The 19,957-nt window shown below is 43.9% G+C and overlaps 1 protein-coding gene across 1 annotated transcript in view; it reads right to left on the reverse strand.

Annotated features, from left to right (window-relative positions):
• ME3 (malic enzyme 3) overlaps positions 1-19,957 on the reverse strand; it is a 129,991-nt gene that overhangs the window by 29,243 nt on the left and 80,791 nt on the right. Inside the window, exons 4-6 of the mRNA XM_059815525.1 lie at positions 13,328-13,403; positions 8,076-8,237; positions 5,005-5,108 (exon numbers count right to left, since the gene is read on the reverse strand). Of these exons, the coding sequence (XP_059671508.1) occupies positions 5,005-5,108; positions 8,076-8,237; positions 13,328-13,403 (342 nt within the window). The remainder of the gene's footprint in view (positions 1-5,004; positions 5,109-8,075; positions 8,238-13,327; positions 13,404-19,957) is intronic.

Here is a 19,957-nt window from a genome sequence, read left to right on the forward strand (position 1 = left end):
TTACCTCTCACATTGTCACTGGGCACCACTGATAAAAGACTGGCCCCATCCTCCTGGCACCCACCCCTGAAGTATTTATAAGCAGTGATAAGATCCTCCCTCAGTCTTCTTTTCTCCAGACTCAAAAGACCCCAGTCCCTCAGCCTTTCCTCATAAGAAAGATGTTCCGGTCCCCTAATCATCTTCTTAAATATTGTTCTTTGACTTCAAATATAATCCAGTGGCTAAAAGCAGATCGTAGGAGCTGGCTGATGAGCTCATCCCACATCAACCCAGGATACTGGACAGCAGGGCGTGACTCTTCCCACCACCCTCACTCCTTCCTTCTGGATGGCGTCAGAGTCCCTCTGGGCATGGCAGCTGGAGCAGCTGGGCAAGGAGAATATCCACCGTGTATTCCCATGAAGGCTGGAGTCGGTCTATACCATCAGCCCTGCTAGAGCACTGGTGATGGTGTGCAGATCTTCTAGCAGACACACAGATGCTGAGGGACTTTAGGTGTCAGCAGTATTATGCGAGGGCTTTGGGGAGGCCAGTGGTGCCTAGAGACTTAAGGCTAGTCTTTCAGGATCAATTAGCCAAGCTAACTAGAGCATCTGAATAAGTAACTAGAGCACCTGAATAAATAGGAACACCTGAATAAATAACAGATGGGCACCTGTACTGGTGATTTTGTTTCTGAAAGGTGCTGGTGAATTTGTGATTCATGACCCTGGAGAACTGCTGAAGCAGAGGCAGCTTGTGTGGAGCAGACTCTGCTTGTTGGAGAGCACATGGGATCTGACTTGGTGTATTTGAGGGCAAAAGTACTGGGAAGAGATTAGGCAAAGAGAAATCAGGAATAAAACAAGCACAAGGAAAACCAAACTCAGCAGAGCTACTTTCCATCTTCTCCCGTTTTGAGAAACTGAGTGCTTGATCTCCTGATGTCTTCTGTGCTCTGCCATATGGCACAGGCTCATGGAAAGCTTCTGTTTCCCTGGTCACCCTGTTAATAAGCACTGATGGGAAAGGAAAGGGGAGTGAAGTTATGACAGCTTAATGAGGCTTCTGCAACATGGTTTGCTGGCGTGTGGAGGAGCCTCTCTCAGAGTGTCAGGCTGCACGCTCAGCATCTGCCGGCAAGCGACAGAGGCCAGCGTTCGGTATGGAGGCTGGAGCTCGGGGACAGGCCATCCGTCAACACCTCCGGCCACTTGGAGCCACCAAGCTGCAATCTGTGATGAAACTATAGGAGGAGTGAATGGAATAAGAGAGATAAGGAACTGGTCTCCAGTTTCTATACCAATTTAGGAGAAAAAGAGGAGGAAAGAAATTTCCAGTGGTAGCTTGCTTTGAAAGAGAGTCTGAAGATTAAAGAATGTTGTTACTGTAAAGACTGGGCTGAAGCTCTGCAGAGTCCAGAGAACATGCTCCAGCACAACTCATCTCCCATTGCATTTTGATTTTGACCTTCATTTGCTCATATAGGCACGCTCCAGAAAATCTGTTGGTTACTCCAATTATGATCCTTGGACAATTTAGGTGAATATTTATTCCAGCCTACAAAAATGTACCAGTTCAAGAATAAGACTGACTTGCCCTTTGCCATGGTAACTGAGGAGAGGGAAAACTGAAGCAGTGTATTTTCCCGTACAAAGCATATTACTCATTGTGAGAAAACAGCAGTTTGTCAGGCTGCTTCATTCAGTCATAGGCTAGGCTCAACGGGCCCAATTTTGCACATAGTTGCCTCCCAAGAGGAGAAAAATGCATGGCTTGGAGCTCTAGTTAAAGAGCTCTGTCATTTTATGTATTTTAGGTGAAAGAGTAATGATGGAGGTTTAGGCAGCAGAAAAATGCAGAAATTAATCCAGGTGTTTCAGGAGGGACTTTTCCTTCTAAAATTACCCAGAATCACACTTATTTCAAAATACTCTAAGTGCTACCTCTAAACCCTCTGACACACTCCTCATTTCATTACGAGGTGGCTATTAGGAGACCAGGAGCCCTTTCTGCCGACTGTAGGGGTCTCCAGCTATAGAAATTTGACATCTGTTTGAAATTATTATTACATTAGAAGAGTAAATCTTCACTCCCCTGGCTTTCTGGTGGGCTCTGACACATTCCACTTCAGTGACAAATGTCCCTTGAGCCAGCAGTGATTTGACAGGGTGGGAGGTACTCCTGCAGAGGAACTGACAAATGGTTTCCATGAGAAGTTGAAGTACCCTCAGGAAGTGGACAGAATTTCTGCATGAACATCAAGCTGAAAAGGAAACCCTCAAATTGCAAGAGATTTTTGGCAACCCAAAAGGTTCCTCCCCAAGTAACTGAATTTGCATGTGACATTATAGACTTGCATAAGAAACCACAGCAGACTGAAGATCACAGCAGTTTGTACTCACAGGTTTCCTCACACGTGGAAGCAGGCTACTATAAAGCAGCATGTTCTTGACCTTCTGAACAATTTCTGCTTCCTTTCGTAACAGAAGCGAGAGTTCCTACTGGGTTGCATCCAGTCATTCCAGTGGAAATCTGAGACCAAATGAATCTGTTTCATATAAGTTTGCCAAACCCAGGCTGATAGCAGGATTATTCACCAGCCCAGAGCTCACAGAGGATCACACTCCAACAATGCTTTAAAGTATGCTGGTGGTCAGGATGATAATATAGGGTAATAGCTCCTTTCACTCAAGAATCTCCAAATACTTTACAGATGTGAATGGAGAAGTGCAAAGCAGAATTTCCCAGCCGCGCTTTGCAGAGAATTTTTTGGGGGCTTACTGTGTTGAAGCAATTTATCTCGGCTAAGAGAAATAGAAAAGCTGGGACTGGGGCCCCAGGAACTTGATTCCCACTACTTGGATAAAAGCATTAGACATGACATCACCTCCTCACAAGATAAGAGTTCACTGTTTTGTGGCTGAGTGTCTTCTCCCTTCAATGTGGAGATTAGCTCATGTAAACTAAAACCAGGAAAATAACAGCCAATCCTTCCTCTCCAGCAGCAAGCACAGAAAAGGCAAATTGTTTTTCTGGCCTCATCACTGACATCGCAGGAGTGGTGGGTGCAATGGGCTTTGCATTTAACACCACAAGCATAAGTCTCAGAACAAATTTATGATGGCTGAGACCATCACCTGGGTTCTCATTCTATTGTTCCCGTTCTATAATCAGCACCAACACTGCAATACCCCTATGGTCTCCTGGCCAGAAGGAAGTGGTATAGTTTCCTTGAAGGATTAATTAGTGACTACAATCAAAACAAACAAAAAAACTCACAAATCAACCCTAACAATTCTTAAATCCTTTCTGCTTGTAGAGCCTCTTGTGATTTCCTAGTTGTGTTTTACCAGTTTTCTAGACTCCCAAGAATTTATTCCCCCTAGATAACCCACAAGTTTCTAACATAAAACTACACTGCAATCAACTGACATTCCAGTCAAGTTTTTTTTATCAAATATAAAGAAGGACAAATCAGAGCACAAACACAAAATTCTCTCTTCTGCAATCAGCCTTAGGTATTTTTAATCCAACAGGCAGGGCAGTGTTATTGTGTTCATATTCACATATACAGGGGCTAATAGCACTGGCTGATAGCAAGTATCTTTACACAGTAAGTGGGCAACTGCAGCTGGAAGGGCTGATGTACTGGCCAGCCGTCAGACAGGATACATCTACACCATGCTACTGAACAGCAAAGGAGAGACTCCTGTCCTAACAGCAGCATTGAACATGCACAGGGTGCAGCACAACGCTGCACAGAGCCAGCACATCAACAGATGCTGAACTTCTCCAGGATGCACTCATCCCTCTCAAAACTTGGTTCGTCAGCTGTGACTGAATGGTCCTCAGCATTTCAGCCCCTATTTCTCACATCCCTCCACCCACAGCCAGCGGGGCGGTCAGACCTTACGTAAAGATATGCTTCTCAGTGGACAGATAGGTGTTGCCGTTAGACACTGGACATGAGGCCTCCTACCTCACGGGAGACAGGATGAACTGATGACACGTGTACCACCCACTCCCTTCCATTTAGCAGGAACACACACACACAGAGAGCTGGCTGGAGACACAGAAAGAGGGAAGATCAAACCTAGCTCCTTCAGCTGTGAAGAAAAGACCCTACAACACACAGACAAGCAGCAGCCTATTAATCAGGCACAGACTGCTGCTCTCTGCCACTCCTTATCAATATCATCTGGTGCTTTAGGAAAGGCAGAAAAAGCTGCTTAGGAGCTTGTGGCTTTCCAAATATTATTTTTTTCCTTAACAGTTGTTCTCACTTACGGTAACCTCTCCAGATAGTCATGGAGATTTTAATATAGTTTCTTTTTTCAGAACAAGGAACTCAATGCAGTGCAAGAGGTGCTCACACAGCACTGAGTTTGTGGTTCTGCTCTTCCCATATCAAACTCCCTGGTACATCAGAGACCCTCTATCCCAGCTAGTCAGTAGCAATGGAAATACGCACTCGGTCTGCCCCACCATTAAAAAGACAACGCTTATAATCCTGGCCTTCTCACTCCGTAGACTTAAGTGCCAGCAGGGAAGCTCCTATTTTTAACAAAGCGATAGACAGGCAGTCTGCAGACTCACAGACATCACCGTGTGGAGTAACATGCCATTTCCAGTTAGATGATTTCCTTCACAATGGTGAAAGCTAGAAACTTCCTTTACCAAATGTAAACAAACCGAAGTTTAGATTCTGCCTATGCTGAATGAGGCTCATAAATGCATGATGGAGGCCAGATACAGCCCACAGGGCATACGTTTGACACCTCTGGCCTATATGGACAGGAAACGGTTATAAATAGTCCCATTTCACTTCTCTGAAGGCAAATATTTTTGGCACAGAGTGCTCAAGCACAAAGAATCATTTGTAGACCACCCAGGAGACTTGTATTTAAATGACCTTTCTTTGCTTGGACAATCAATTATACTAATGTTTATTTCACGAGTTGCAACGTTTGTTCTTAAATGGAAGCAGCCCAGAGGAGCCATGTCTATAATGCCACTTACTTGTCGGTAACTGCCTGCATGAACTCATCAATCAGTTCGTCGTACTGTTTCCCACGAACCCTCTTGTGTTTCAGTCCAATATAGAGTGGATCACTCAGGAGAGCCTAGGACACAAAGCAATTCTGTTGACATCTTCTCTTCCACGGATGGACGGAGATTAATGTCCCAGCCTACCCAAAAAGTTTGTCTGTTGTGGTCATATTAATTTTACTTACTATGCAGTGAAGGCCAGCTCACACAGCTCTTCCCGAGCAGAAAGTGTTTCCAAAAGAAGCTACGGACTATCTTTTTGTGCGAATAAAGTCGGAGGGATGTAATGCTTCTTGACTGCCGTAGGAAATGGAGCTCTGCATCCCCAGAACAGCTCTACCACAGGCTCCCTGCCAAGGTGCCTCACTCCTAGTGAATAAAATTGACCTTGTGTGGGGAGTGTTTACTGTTCATTCAGTTCTTAATTTTGCACTGAGGTTACCAGAAAAGCTGTTGACCATAAACAGTGCTTTGAGCAATGAAGATCGCCTGAAGTAACGTGAAATAACATGCATCATTTAGGCCTTTCGGTGACAGCCCCGAGTTGACCAGAACCAGTGATCAGATGCCAAAATGTTCCCAAGCCCTGTGCCTACCTAGCCCTCACCTGGGTTATCTGCAGGTGTCAAGGCAAGGTATTTTCATACAAGAGATTAATTAATTTTTTGGCTCCTGCTAAGAATACAAAACCAGGCCATTCCTCCCACCAGTCCAGCAGGTGTTAAGTGAGGACCTCTAAGCCACCTAAAAAGGACTGGGTCAGCATGGAAACAGCATATATTTTGGGGAAAATTACAGGACAAACAGTGGGAGGAGACAGGTGAGCCAACACCTCCATGAATCACTGCAAAGCAGCTCTGCTTCCCTTCTGATTTCAGGAACTGAATCATCCAGATGAGAAGGGGACGAGCCATCACAAACCTATTGTCCTGCAGCCATATGGACCCTAAATATTGGCAAGTACGCTAAAATTAGATCTGCTTTTACAGCCACAGCTGTTTTCCCTTAGAAGGAAAGATGAAAGAGGTTTTCCTCTGAGTTTGATACATTAACCCTTCAGGGCCATGAAACAGAAAGCAGACCCATTTGCATTACTTCACTGATTGCCCCTGTAGCGCCAAGTCCTCTGGGGCCAGTTCACGGAGTATAAAATTCTCCCATAGGCGAGCTGAGAAATGCCAAGCTCTGAAAAAAGACCTATTTGCTGAAAGAGTATACAAAGTATTATGGACTGTCAGAAAGACAAGCTGAGAATTGTTGCTAAAAACATAGTATGACTGCTATATTTACTCCATTCTACCTGAGATGCCTGTGTTAGCAACACAGTCACCCTAGGCTCAACATGTATTGACAGTCAGAGATGAACGGGATGAATGCCTACAGGAGGTGTCTTATTTATGCACTGCTGAGTTTACTTGTAGGGTAGAATGCTCCTAGGATGTGCTTAGGGTTCAGGTAAGCTGGGTTTATGCACATGAGAATTATGCACATTAAATAAATAATTAATTTATATCGTGAGGAAATATATTGTTCATATTGCTGGAAAACAGCAGCTCTATATCGTAATCCCAGATGTGGAAATTGCCTCCACAGAGAAGTTCCTGGACACAAGTTAAACTTGATCTTGGGCAGAACAAAAGTGCCCAAGACTGACTCTGGGAGTCCCTTTTTCTGACACCATCTGACCCTTGGAGATGCCTAAAAATCATTGGTGCCACTTTGGATTTTAGTGTCCCCCCCTGGGTGCTGAGATAGAAACAGATGGTCATGCGTGGTCAGAAGCTTGGTGGGGAAGCACTTACACCCTTGTCACTCCGGAGGGAAGCTCCAGCTGGGGGGGCCCAAAGCATGCAGACCAGCATGGAGGAGAAGGAAGAGATGAAGGAGCCAAAGCCAAGTGTATGGGGTCACACCAAGTACAATGCTCTATTGACTGGAAACTCCAAGAAGTGAGAGATTGAGACTTAATGCCTGCTTTAGCCTCAGAGGGTCCAAACTCAGAGTTCCCACTTTTCAGGAAAGACCGTGGATCTGGCTGAGATGAGCACATCCTATGTTCCACCAGTCCATGACAGGCCTCTGTGCTAAAGGGATAAAATAATCCTGGGACCAGAGGCCAAAGAGTTAATTGGGAATCTCATCCCAGATGTCATCTATAGCCACTGATTTTGCTTTCTTTCATTCTTTTCAAGTGTCCAGTGTGAGACTCTTGGGGCTGGATTGAAAGAGGTGCAGAAAATCTAGCTTTCCAGTGAGCATAGGCATGTCTGAAAATGTCGGCCCTCATCTGTCTTCATACATAAACTCAAGGCTCTTATACCCCAGCGTTGTTATTTCTCTGAAGAAACATGTGTTTAGTTTACTTGGGGTCAAGTGAGGCACAAATACATTTTACAAAAAAGGACAAACTCGGGCCATCACAAATAACTATAGGATATTAATTTTAAAAAAGACATCCTCACAGATGTCCGTTCTGGCATTGCTAAAATGTTGCACTTCAGCCTTTCTGAGCTGGAGTCATAAGGCAAAAATCTGCAAACAGATGGAGTCCTCTCATCTGGTTATCACGCGCAGTAAAGTGTGCAATCTGACAAAACACTGGAATTAATCATTCTGAAACCACCCACCAGGGATTCTCCATTTTCTGGAATACAGTCACCTCTACGCAGACACAAGTATCTGTCTGTTTTCTCACAACTACCAGAGGAAGAATAAGTCTGGGACTTCCTGTACAAAATCTTTCAACTCACCTTGCCATGCTGAAGGGTGGAGATGACCCTTCAGCTCCAACTGGCAACACTCTGAGTCTTCTCACCACGGGACCATGAGGCTATTTAGTGTTTATTTCAGTTCCCCGTAAGAGCAAAAGTTACTCGAGCATCAAACAGGAATGAAACGTGCCCACTTCCCTGCAGTGCTGGTCTAGCCATCATCTCATCTCGGATGTTTCTGGCTTTGCCTCCACATTTGGGGAACTGGCCTCAGTTATGCATTAATCTTAATTCTTTCCCCCCTGTCAGATTTATGAAGAACTGTCTTACCTCGTTGTCTGTGCCAACATCCAGCAGGACAGGGAGACACTGTTGTGGGTGAACTCCACCACAAGCTGTGTACAAAGCAAGCTTCCCCACTGGGATACCCATGCCGTAACTTCCTAGATCTCCTAAACCGAGAATCCTCTCTCCATCTGTCACCACGATAGCCTAGGAGGATCAAAAGAAGACTGTTGCATGGTGTTGCCAAGGCTCCAGAAGCAAAACCAACTCCACTGTCTTCACACTGATGCCATTTTGCAGTTGCATTGTGCAATGGATATTTGCTCCTTCTACATGACACCATGTTAATTAGTTGCTGGTGATAGAGGGCTGTTCATTTTTTGGGGTAGAGATAATGTGGTTGATGGGTAGCTGCTCGCAGTGGGGGACAGGAGCAGTTCTGCTTGCCAACATTTCAATTCCCTTGTAGCAGAGCCCAACCAGCATGGCTTTTTGTGCATCCTCAGCTCTATAACAAGCAACATCACAAAAGAGATCTGGCCTTGATTTTCCCTCTCTTTTTCTGGAAAAAGAGGTCTGTACAAAAGCATTTGTGCTTATGAACTGCATCTGTGGAAGTAACAAGCTCATGTCTTCACCGTGTTGTACAGCAGCTGTGGAGTAGCCAACATCAGATAATCAAAACAAAACTCATTATAACTGGGTCGCTTTCCCTCTGGTCCCCCTGACTGCAAGGTGGGTAGACAGAAGCCATCAGCACGGGCAGCAGAATGGACTGCGGAGGGGCTCCCACACTATCTATTTAAAATTAGACCTTTTTTCCCACCCAGCTGGGAGTTAAACAATTGCCATTTAACTCTTTGTGCAATTGGCCTTTTGCATTTCAGCAATACTCTAATGTGCTACCTCACCAAAAGCTCTGATCCATATTTTTAGGTTTTTCTTGTTATTGTAGCATTTCTTTGCGACAAGAAGGGAAATAAAAACCTGCTTAATGTTGTTCAAATTAGAAGCCTAAAGTTGAGCTGTTCAACCCACACTGTACATCAAGACCTCAGGAGGCAAATGACCAAGCAGATCTGACTAAGCTTCACCATTTTTAGGTTAACTACTCTATTTGTCGGTTTTGTCCCCAGGGTCAGGCACTCTTTAGGGCAGTTCGGAAATGCAGTAAGAACAGGAAGATACTGGAGTCCAGTCCCACTGCGGGAGAAAAGCTGTAAATACAGTAATAAACTTCAACTTTCAGCCCTGTCCCAGCACTTCAGAGAACAGAGCGCTCACATCAAATGGTTTATCAGACTGTGGGGGACTCAAGTGCACAGTCTAGCTTGGATTTCAAAGGAGAAGACTGCAGAGAAGTTCTTTATTTGCTGATCTGCAAAGTTAAGGCTAAACTTAGGACACAGGACATACACATGCATGTGCTTTAGCGAGAAATGGGAGAATGGGGGATTAGAAGCTATCTCAATAGATGTAGTTCCTTGGGGAGGGAGGAATAATAAAGATGCATTGGTTTATTACTGTGATGGAAAAGCATTTAGTTGTTTAGGAATGGAATAAACCTCTTGCTGCACTTTCCTGTTTCACGAAGAATCGTACTCATCTGTTTCAGTGTCCCTTCTTATTCAACATAAACTGTATACACATCCCAAGGCTATTTTCTCCCTCAACCTGAACCACTGTTTGTAATGGCAGAACAGAATTACATTACATTGCATAGTTCAGGAATAAGCCTGAGGAGAAAGTACAGATACGGAGGACACATGCATCTATTCTGCCTTTTGCATCTGTTTTTGCCCTCTAGCAAAAAAACCCTCTGATAGTTTCAGGCATGACACATTTCAGGGTCGTAATGTGCATAGTAATAGTGACAACCTATATGCAGTAGGGGTTATTTTGAAATGGTCCTCCTATATGTAGAATATTTTTTTTGCGCTGTTGCCAGTTTCTTGTCAGTAGGAGTTAGAATTCCTAAAAGTGAACCTTCAATGAAAAACCTATTAAAACTAAAAGGACTGTACACCTATCCTTAGGCTAGAGGTTCAAACAAGCCCTGCCACGGGAAATTCACAATCACGGCAGCGATGCACTTCTTCACCTCCATTTTCAAACATTTTCCTATTTGTTTTTCCTTCTGAGTCCATGAGAAGTGTTAGTGATGGGAACGTCTCTTTTTGGGTGGGCTCCATCTGTTTCTGGGTGTGCGCTGACTTCTTTACCACACCCAGAGGATGCAAGTGGGACTGGAAGGCAGTAATGGGAATAGGGAAAGCAGCAAGCACATGCACTGCTACAGGTTTGTCCTGAAACTGATGCAAATTATATGAAAAGGAGTCAAAATCCTAACTATGCAGAGAATTTTTTTTTAAAAGCAATTAAGTTCTAATGAATCAAAATTTTTCTCTGCAGCACAGATGCCCTTTCATCCAAACAAATAAGTGTTCTCAGGCAACCCTAAGAACTTCTCGATAGCACTTAAATGTACCCAACAGAGATGACAGAAAATTTCTTCAGTCTTAGATGTGCTGCAGTCTATAGGTACCAAAGCTCCTCAAGGTAACACTGAAAAATACAGGAGAACAGAAAATACAGCATGGGAGACATTAATTGCTGTCTATATCAGAGAGGGGAAACTGGATTCGCATTTGTTTGTGGCTCTTTGGATGTAAAAACAAGAAAAAAAGCACAAAGTTTCAGTGGTTACCTGATATACAAGTATATTAAAGTAATGTTTTTAATCACTTGCGTTCATGTGATCAAAACTCAACAAACAGGACATTAATCTCTGGCTGAGCAGGACAGACCTTTCTAACTGAACCACTGTTTTAACAATTAGGAACCTGTTTTCTACCTCTACCTGTGCTACGAATTTTCTTGATGACTCTAGTCAAGTCTTTGGCTAAAAGTTAGGTGTGCAGTTTAAGCAAATCATCTCACTGCTTTCTAAGCTTCTTTGATAGCTGATGGGGAGAGACAGAAACCTCCAGAGTGCATCTCCTCCCTCCAGCAGTTGTTTTGGGAAGGGATGAAAGAGGTATTTCTCTTTGAAGATGCTCATCTCCTTTATTGATCGCTGCAGAAGTACTCACAAGCTGAGACTAGGCACTGAGTCTTCAGGCAGCTGCTGTTAGCTGAGATGGCTCTGGACCATGGGCTGTTTATAGTTAGCCCAGTTTTGCAGTGCCTAAGTAGGAGGCATCTGGCCCAGCAGAATGATCCAGAGCACTACGCTGATCTCCAAGCTGCCGAGGCAATGCAGAGAGGCAAGAGCTGCTGTTGGCATTCCCACTTCTCTGTACTGATTGCACAAGGTCAATCTTTACAGGAGGAATTGATACTCTGCCTTGAGTGCACCATGACTTTGAACGGCTCTGTAGAGGAGTAATCCCGACAGGGACTCAAGGTGCTGAGTGCACTTCTCGGGTGAGCATCCTATGGAAGGAGGGAGGGAGGGAAGGAATGATTGAAGGCCAGTGCAGTAGCTAGCATGGCAGCACACTTGATGTGGAATAGGAGATACAGTTTCTAGATTATCCTCACTTTGAGGTGGTTTGAACTCATAGCTCTCAGGATGACACCCTACCACAACACTATCCTGTATGATTCTCTGCATTTCCCCTGCTCTAGTTGGGCCATCATGCAGAAAAGAGTACAAGATTAAGGAACCAGAGAGAAAATGAGCAAGGGGAGGCACTGATGTGTGCTATCAGCATTGTATCCAATGTTTCTTCATGGCAGGATTCATTAGTCACCCCGGAAGAGACACAAAAACCCCACACTCCCACATAAGCATGCTCAGAAATGGCTGCTTCTGCTTGTTCTGCTTCTGGCACTCTGGTTCTTTCAGAGTCCAGCTTTAACAGGAGGGGTCGAGGTGGGGCACGTCGGAGCTTGGCTGAGGCTCTGCTAAGCCAGAGCACCCTTCCAGCCCTTCCAGGCAGAGGATCCAGGCCTACAACCCAGACTTCCCATTTCCACAGTAAATGCTGTTGCCACAAAGCTCTAAGGAGCCACAAAGCAAAAGGTGGGGCAGCTCTCCAGGTATTTAACAGGACTTACTGGTGTCGGTGTTCAGACTTTTCAAAAAACTGGGTGCAGTCCAGATGCCCCCCTACTTCTCTCAAAATCTCAGGTGTTCCAGTGCCCACCAGTTCAGGCATGGAGAAGTCTGTGTACAAACACACAGGGAACGCTGCGGTCCAAAACAGCGATACTGCTGAAATTAGCTGCCTTTGTAGTCTGGCAAACCTGGAAAGCAGATAGGCTGAATCTCTTCCATGGACCACTGCCCTTCTTATGTATGGTCTGTTTTAGGTGCCAGAGGGGGCTGTCTCAACAACAGTCTCTAATCTTTCTGTGCCAGTTTCCCCATCTGCAAAAACATATCTATTAGCCATAATGAGTTCTGCTCATAGTCCTGAGTCAGAAACAAATGGAAATATTGAGATCTTTGGACAGAGCAAGGACAAAATATCTAGTTTGCATCTGTTCTCCATGGTTCCAAAGACAAAGTTATAGGAATATGATTACTTTTTCTGGAAACACATTGAATTCCCTTTTTTTTCCCTTAGAAATGGAAAATTCTTGCAAGATTTTCTCAGCTGCCAAACCTTTGTTCCTGGAAGAAACAGCTAACTGATAGGGGACTGAAGCCCTGTCAATAGCCAGAGAAATTCCCCGGCACATGTACTTTCAGACTGATGGAAGGAGGTGACTGGCAAGACCAGTCTTAAGTGTTGACTTTATTTCATGCCAGGGCCTTGCCCAGCCCCGGGCTCTAGTGAAAAACACTTCACAAGATCACTTTTTGGGTGGAGTGTCAGTAATATTTTCAGCTGCTGGATATCAAACATTGTTTGCAGAGTTGCCAGTGTTCTGGATGCTGCATGACTCATTGGATTTGGGAAGGAGTCCTACAAGCAAGTCGGTTAGAGAGATATCTTAAAGAGCTTTGGTACATCTAATGAGTTGCGAGTTAGCCACAGAATTCTTCAATGCACATATCTTATTTCTTTGCTAGGACCCCTATTTTGTACAAATTCACTATCATGCACACTCTTTTTATTGTCCTAGGTCCTGCTACCTTTGATAAAGATGTTCTTGACCACATATACGCATGACACAGTCTCTGAAGTCTAACCACTAGCCTGGAAACTCTCTGAGGAAGGCAATATTTCTTAGCTTGTCTTTTTCAATAGGCAATTCTGTAAATAATTCCAAGCAGTTCCATTCAATATCCCATTTTCCACCCAACTCCCTGTAATTTCCCAGTCCACAGATGACATGCTACATACCTTAATATTCTCTTCAGGCCAAGAGTTTAGCATTGTTGCAATATGGCCTTTGTCATGGATGGTGATAAACAACCCCCTAAGAACAGAAAAAAAAAGAAGAAAAAGAAGCCTTGTCATAAAAATAGTAACTCCAAGATAAAATAAAACAGGTGAAACTTGAAAATGCAGGGAAATGAGCTACTGAGCACAAAACCAGGCTATTCACTGGCATGGAAATGAGACCTCAAGGGACTGCTAATAACGAGTTTAGTTCTTATTTCAAAACCCCAAGGCTCAAGATCTTTAATGGCAACTTCAGTCAGCAGCCACTAGTGTTGCACATTTCACCCTTGTGAAACATCTGCTTTGGGGAGCAAACTCTGCTTTAGTGCAGAAGGGCTTTCCAGTTAAAGTAATTCTGATACATGCAGGGGAGGCTGATGGTTTTACCTCAAACCTCGTTACACATTCTTTCCTGCGGAGCTTATTGCTGGCAGTTCAAACAGTGAAAGCATGATCCTTCTCACCCAGCTACCAATGTCAATGATGTGGATGGCTAGTGCAGAGCTAGACATTTCGGGTCCCCTCTCCAGTCAACAGAGCTCCGAATGGATCCGTTTGGATCAATATTTGCTATGCCACTTGCTTTGACCAAGCCAAACCTGCCCTTGCAACAGCATTTTTTTCCTGAATATCTGACCCCAGTTTTTGACACTTGGCATTCGCCAAATGAAAACCATCAAAAATTCTGAGAAGTAAACCAGAAAATTAAATATTTGGATGAAACCTCAGTATGAAATATTTGCATGGACAATAGCACAACTGATTGCACTAAGGCTAATCATTTCTCAACACAAAGGTCTTCATTGTTTAAACAAAAATGCCTTCTTTTTAATAAAATTAGGAACTGTAAGACAGCATTCTTGAAACATGTTTTAGACCTGTGGCTTATTTTTCTCCTCTTTGCTGGTATTACCAAAAATGGTATCCTTAGCAGGGATTCTTCCAATACTCAGAATAGTATTATTCCCATTGACTGATCTCTGCTCAGATATTTTGGGATTTTTTTTAAGCTCCTTTTAGGCAGTGCTAACCCCAAAGAAACAACCTCCTCCATATCTGTCCAAGGGAAATTGCTTATGTTGCTTACAGTGCTCTCTAATCAGCACAAATCAAGGGCTCTAACTCAATGACTTCTCTTGGCAGGTGGAGGCACCCATTTTCCTTGCCTTGTTATCTGCTCACAAAAGCAGGCGTTGTACCAGCGATTAGTATCAGCTGGAACAATGGAGAAACGCATTTTTGCTGCTTACATCTCTCTACTATTGCTCAGCCCCAGTAAGTTCAGATCAGCTCATGGTTTGGGGTTCTAACGTGAAATATTAGCCAATCTCATTTTTAGAGGATGCTGAAAACAACTTCCATTTTAAGTCCATATGAGTGACGAATAATCAAACATAATTGGGCTACTCTCTACAGCAAGGCCTCCTCTCACAAGGCTGTTCTAGAGGGGCAGATATCTTCCCACAGTTAACTGTGGGAACCCTAATGAAAAAGCCCTTTACTTTGAAAAGAAGAATAATAAAAGTGCTGACTTCAACACTGATCAAGTCGCAATCACACAGAAAGATCAGAAATGCAAGAAAGAAAAGGCAAGTAATGGTTCATTTATTCAGCATAATTCTTTAAAACTGTGCCCAGTAACCAACGAACTAATCACATACACATGGCCTATCTCAAAGGCAGTATTCACAGATGTTAATCTTCATAAAAAAGGGGTACTGTACTGCTGCCATCTACGTTTAGAAAATAGTTATTCACCAGGAATTAAAAGCACAAATTAGTAACATCATTGCAGATACTTCAAGTTATGACATGCTTTTAAAAAGAATGCTGTTGTTTTAACATAACACTTTCCATACACAATCAAGACACCTATTACTTAAGTGTCTTGCTGCGTGTCTCATACATTCACATCTCTTCAGTGCTGAAGGGAGCCCACCAGCTATTTAACCTTTGAAAGACATCCAGTGCTCGCAGCAGAAGCTGAAACCCAACTGTCTACCCACCACCGGCCCTGTGGCTTGATGAATTGCTAGTTGTTTCATACAAAGGGGAGAAGGCAGATACCCACAGCCTCTGAAGAGCTCCTGACTCTGACCATTGTCTTGGGAGGGCAGTGGGCTGGTTTCCAATCCCTGTTCCAGATCTGGCAGTAGAGAGAGTTCAGCCTGGGTCTTCCAAAATCTGATGACTGCTCTCACTATGTTACTTGGGAGAGGGGCTCTCACGGTTATCACCACGGCATGGTTTGCCTAAGGAAGGACTGGCTTGGCTTAGATAGCCAACTCAGTGACTAAGAACCAAGCACGGAGAGGCACCCCTCTCAGAATTTGCATTCCCTTCCCTAATATTATGCTTATTTGATGTTAAGCAGGCCCTCCCATCGAGTATGCTGACTTCCATGGATCCTCTTCTGAAAACAAAACGCTACGACACACATTCATTCTCCCTTCAGGCCATGCCATTGACCAGATCCCTAGTCCTAGCTGCTTATCTCCGCTGTCTCATGCATGGAGCAATTCAGGTGAAAAATTGTTCCTTACTTTAGTCCAGGCAAAATCAGATGGCTTAATTTAGACTAACAATTAACACACTAATGGCACTACCAGCTTTGGAAGGGAAACCTTCAGGAGCAGAAATGGTGATTCACCTGGGAAAACTGACCTCTCTCACCGACACAACCACATCGGGAAGTGGGCACATACCTAAGCAAGCCTCGTATTTCCCTAACGCTGAATCTGAAAGCCAAGGGCCCAGTTTCAATAAAACACAAAAGTTTCCAATGCCTTTAGGCATTCAGCTGGAGCACGTTCCTGAACTTGGTCCAGGAACTGTGGACTCCATCAGGTGTTCAGGCATTCAGAAGGGGATCCTGGCAGTCGTGAGCTGGAAGTCCCTTTGTAGACCAAGTATGAGATGACCAACTCTGACAGCCAGTTCAGCAAATTCACTGTGTTTTTAAGAAGATGCAAAGGGAAACAGACACACGTCAAGACTTTAGATTCAGGGGTCACAGGTAAGTCCTCATTTTCTATGGTCCCCAAGAGAGTCATGCTCTCCCCCCTGACAACAGCAGTTACCCACAGAGTTGAGATGGCCAACTCGTTGAAATAAGATGCCCAAAATTGGCAGAGGGTTAATCTTTCCTAAAATCCCTTCTGCAAGGCAGGCAGAAGGAACAGACAAGCTCTGCAAACTAAACTCAGTAAAAGGTTTGCTGATGACTGAACAGGGAACAGTAGAAGCCGGGTTTCTCTCAAGGGTACACAGCTTATAGGAGAGGTAACAGGAGCAAAAGCTTATTTGTGCCTTTGAGGCCAGCAAGGTAGAGCTCTGAATACTGAGAGGGACAGCTTGGTCTATGTGGACCAGCAGTAAATAAGAAACATCCAAGCAGCAATAAAACGAATTAACTTGATTTTTCTGAGAAAAAGATGCAGCTTATGCAGTCTGAAGAAGGAATGCAACCTAAGCAATAGATGCTGCCTTTATCATCATGCCTTCTCCATCTCTTTTGGGATTACATTTGATAAATTGCTTCAGAGAAACAAAAAGACAATGAGGCAGTTTTACTTTAATCTCCCTGGGACTCAATAAAAATGATTCAATTAAAATAAAATGCTAAAAAGATAAGTCATTTTGATCAAGTGATGTAACACGGGAACTGTGTGGGGCAAACACACATCCTGGTTTTCCAGACCAGAACACTCACCTGTGCCCAGGATCCTGCCATTCTACATGGGCTTAGTCATTGTGTATCTTTATTCCCCACAGAGAAGCAGCTATGCACACAGTTAGCTGGAAGCCAAACACACACGCATGGGTGTAAAAATACAAGAAATAGAGCTTAGTAAAAATTAACTGCCCCAGCAAGGTCAAGCCAGAATGTACACACTGTACCACTATTTCTGGCTTTCTGGCTAATCAGTAACCTTCAGAGAGCTGTTACCTTTGTGGGGGCAATTCAGAGTGGGGAGTGCTCCAACCTGCATTCATTAGGGTTTCAGAGCTCTGGTCTCCTATTCAGTCCATTATCATCACAGGTTTCACTATAGCTGCCTTTAGTTAAGGTGGAAATCAGACTAGATTTTATTGTGCCACTGAGCACGTCTGTAAGGTTCCAGGAAACTTTGAGGGGTGTTACAGCTTCTTAATTTGTCACTGAGGCAGTATTTCTGTCTGGATTTCAGCAAGTCAAGTCAAACTGCCCAAACTGGACTGCAGGATCATGCAGACTGCAGATCATCATTGCCGAATCTGTCAAAGGGGTTGGATATGTTCACCTACACCACACAAGACCTTTTCTCATCCCTAAGCCAGGGACATTTTCTTTTCCTTTTGGATTTTGTTCCAGCTGAGTTCATGAAGTGCTCCAAGAATTATAAAGCTACACAGCTTACCATGTGAGCCATGGGAAGGATCCTGTTGTGGTGCTCAGTACTTGTTAGATCTTGGCCATCCTGATGGCATTTTGAAAGACCCACAATGAAGACAATCCCAGAATTGCAGGGCTCATTTTAGAAAGAGTTCAGGGACAAGGGGGACCAGACACATTTGATGCCCAGAGAAAGCAATGCCAGCCACTGGTGATGGCTTTTTAGAATAACATTCATTTCTTTTAGACATTTGGGAAGGAACGAGTTTTACCATGTCTCAGGTATTAGGAAACAAAAATATTCTTTAATGCTTTCATTCAATGTGTGGTTACTTCTTCAAAAAGGCAAAGTAGTGTTTCTCTTTCTGATCTTCGTGGTTAGCAATGCTGCCTTGTGAGCTATTTCCCCTTAGAAGAAACAATGTACGACAGAGCCAGGAGTGCTATCTCTAAAGCAATATTGTTTATTTACAGAGAATGTGCAAAGCTTCATTTCCCAAAACTCAGAGGGGAGTGAAAAAGATTATGCAACTTCTTTCCTCACAGCTCCAAACCTCTCCTCACTTCCCTTCTACCCAAAAGTCTCCCTCCCTCTCCCTGATAGCTTCTCCTTGGCAATTACCAGTGCTTCTGTGGCTGTGTTTGCAACCCTCCTGGCGTTGTCTCACCCCACTTTTCTAGCCTACTGCTGCCTCTGACATGCAATCAAGCAGAAATCCAATGCAATCAATGCCTTTGCTTTATCAGGCTCTGTGTAATACCTCTTTGGCCGCTGCTGTGCTCCTCTTACAGTCTTGTCCTTTGCTGTGGTTTTGGGTAGCACTCCTACAATTTCAGTTGCCTGTTGACATCTATACAATTAATGGCCTCTTTACACTTATCATATACAAAAAACAGGCAGCAATTATATCCACTGATTTTACCATCCTGGTCAAAAGCCACAGAAGACCAGAACAGATCATGGTGCCGGATCGCTGATTTGTATGCTAGTGTGAAGCAAAAGGACCCCATTCTTTGCTTCACATGAATTTTCTTTACTAGCTGAGATAGGACCATATTTGTATATTTATGTCCCTGTGGAGGAAAAGAGACACCACTAGAAGAATCTCAAAAGCTTCTAAGTTGGCAGGAGTTGAAAAACACAGAAAACCACACTCAACCAATGCAGCTTCATCCTTCTTTTCCTCCCTCACTGCTCTAAATGGACTACTCTCTGAAGAAAAAGATAGTCGCTTACTAGGGGAGGTATGTATTTGAACAGCATTAGCCAATATTTACAGACACTGCAATGGTCAGGCTTGCCCAGGGTTTGGTATGTAGCATGAGGAACACAAAAAACTCAACTGCAAATTCCACGTGCTTTCTGCACAGTAATCAGTCCATCGATCTTGTTTATTGGATCTCAGAAAAGAAACATCAGAGATGTCTTCTTTAATGAGCTACCAGTCTTTGCCTTATATAATTACTTGTTCCTGAGAAGAGGGACTGATGAGGGGAAGCAGATGAAAATGGTAGCTAAGGTCCCTGATTCTGCAGATACTTACACACTGCTTGCTGTCCAACGTGAGAGGGGCACTTGCAAGGAGTCTGGCTCCTCGTGTGTGTGCTGCTGTATCAGTGTGCACGACAGAATTGCACGACTAAACCATGAATATGGCAACAAAACTCAGGCTTTTGTTTAATTTTCTTTCCACTTATTAACTTCTAGTTTGGGTGCTATGAGGGGAACTTGCTCCACAAGTGAGGAGAGGATAAAGACTACCGAGTGGATTAGCATTAAGAAAATGAACATTCTCACAACACTTACATCAGACAGGCAGGCATCATGACTCAGTGTTTTCATCCAGACAGGAAAGGCTCATTCTCAGAACAAAATGCTCAGGACAAAGGTTAAGCATCTCCACTCGCTACCTGAAGGTGATGAAATCCCGCCCACATAAAAAGTCCTTGAGTGTGTTGACTTAGCAGGGCCTGGACTTCCCTCAGAACGGGTAGGAAGTCCATGGGAAGCCATTGCTTAAAAAAGCAACAAACAAAAAAGATGAGTCCGATCTTTGCCAACATCCGAGCCTGCACGAGGCCACTGTTGAACAATGATGAAAAAGTTGTGAGACAGTGATCAGGAACCTACACTGAGATACGAGGTCGCACAGGAAAGGGCTCTGACAGGCATGGCACAAGCTGACCTTCTGCAGTGATCACAGCCATTGCCT

Source organism: Gavia stellata, chromosome 1, assembly GCF_030936135.1.
Source record: "Gavia stellata isolate bGavSte3 chromosome 1, bGavSte3.hap2, whole genome shotgun sequence".
NCBI lineage: Eukaryota > Metazoa > Chordata > Aves > Gaviiformes > Gaviidae > Gavia > Gavia stellata.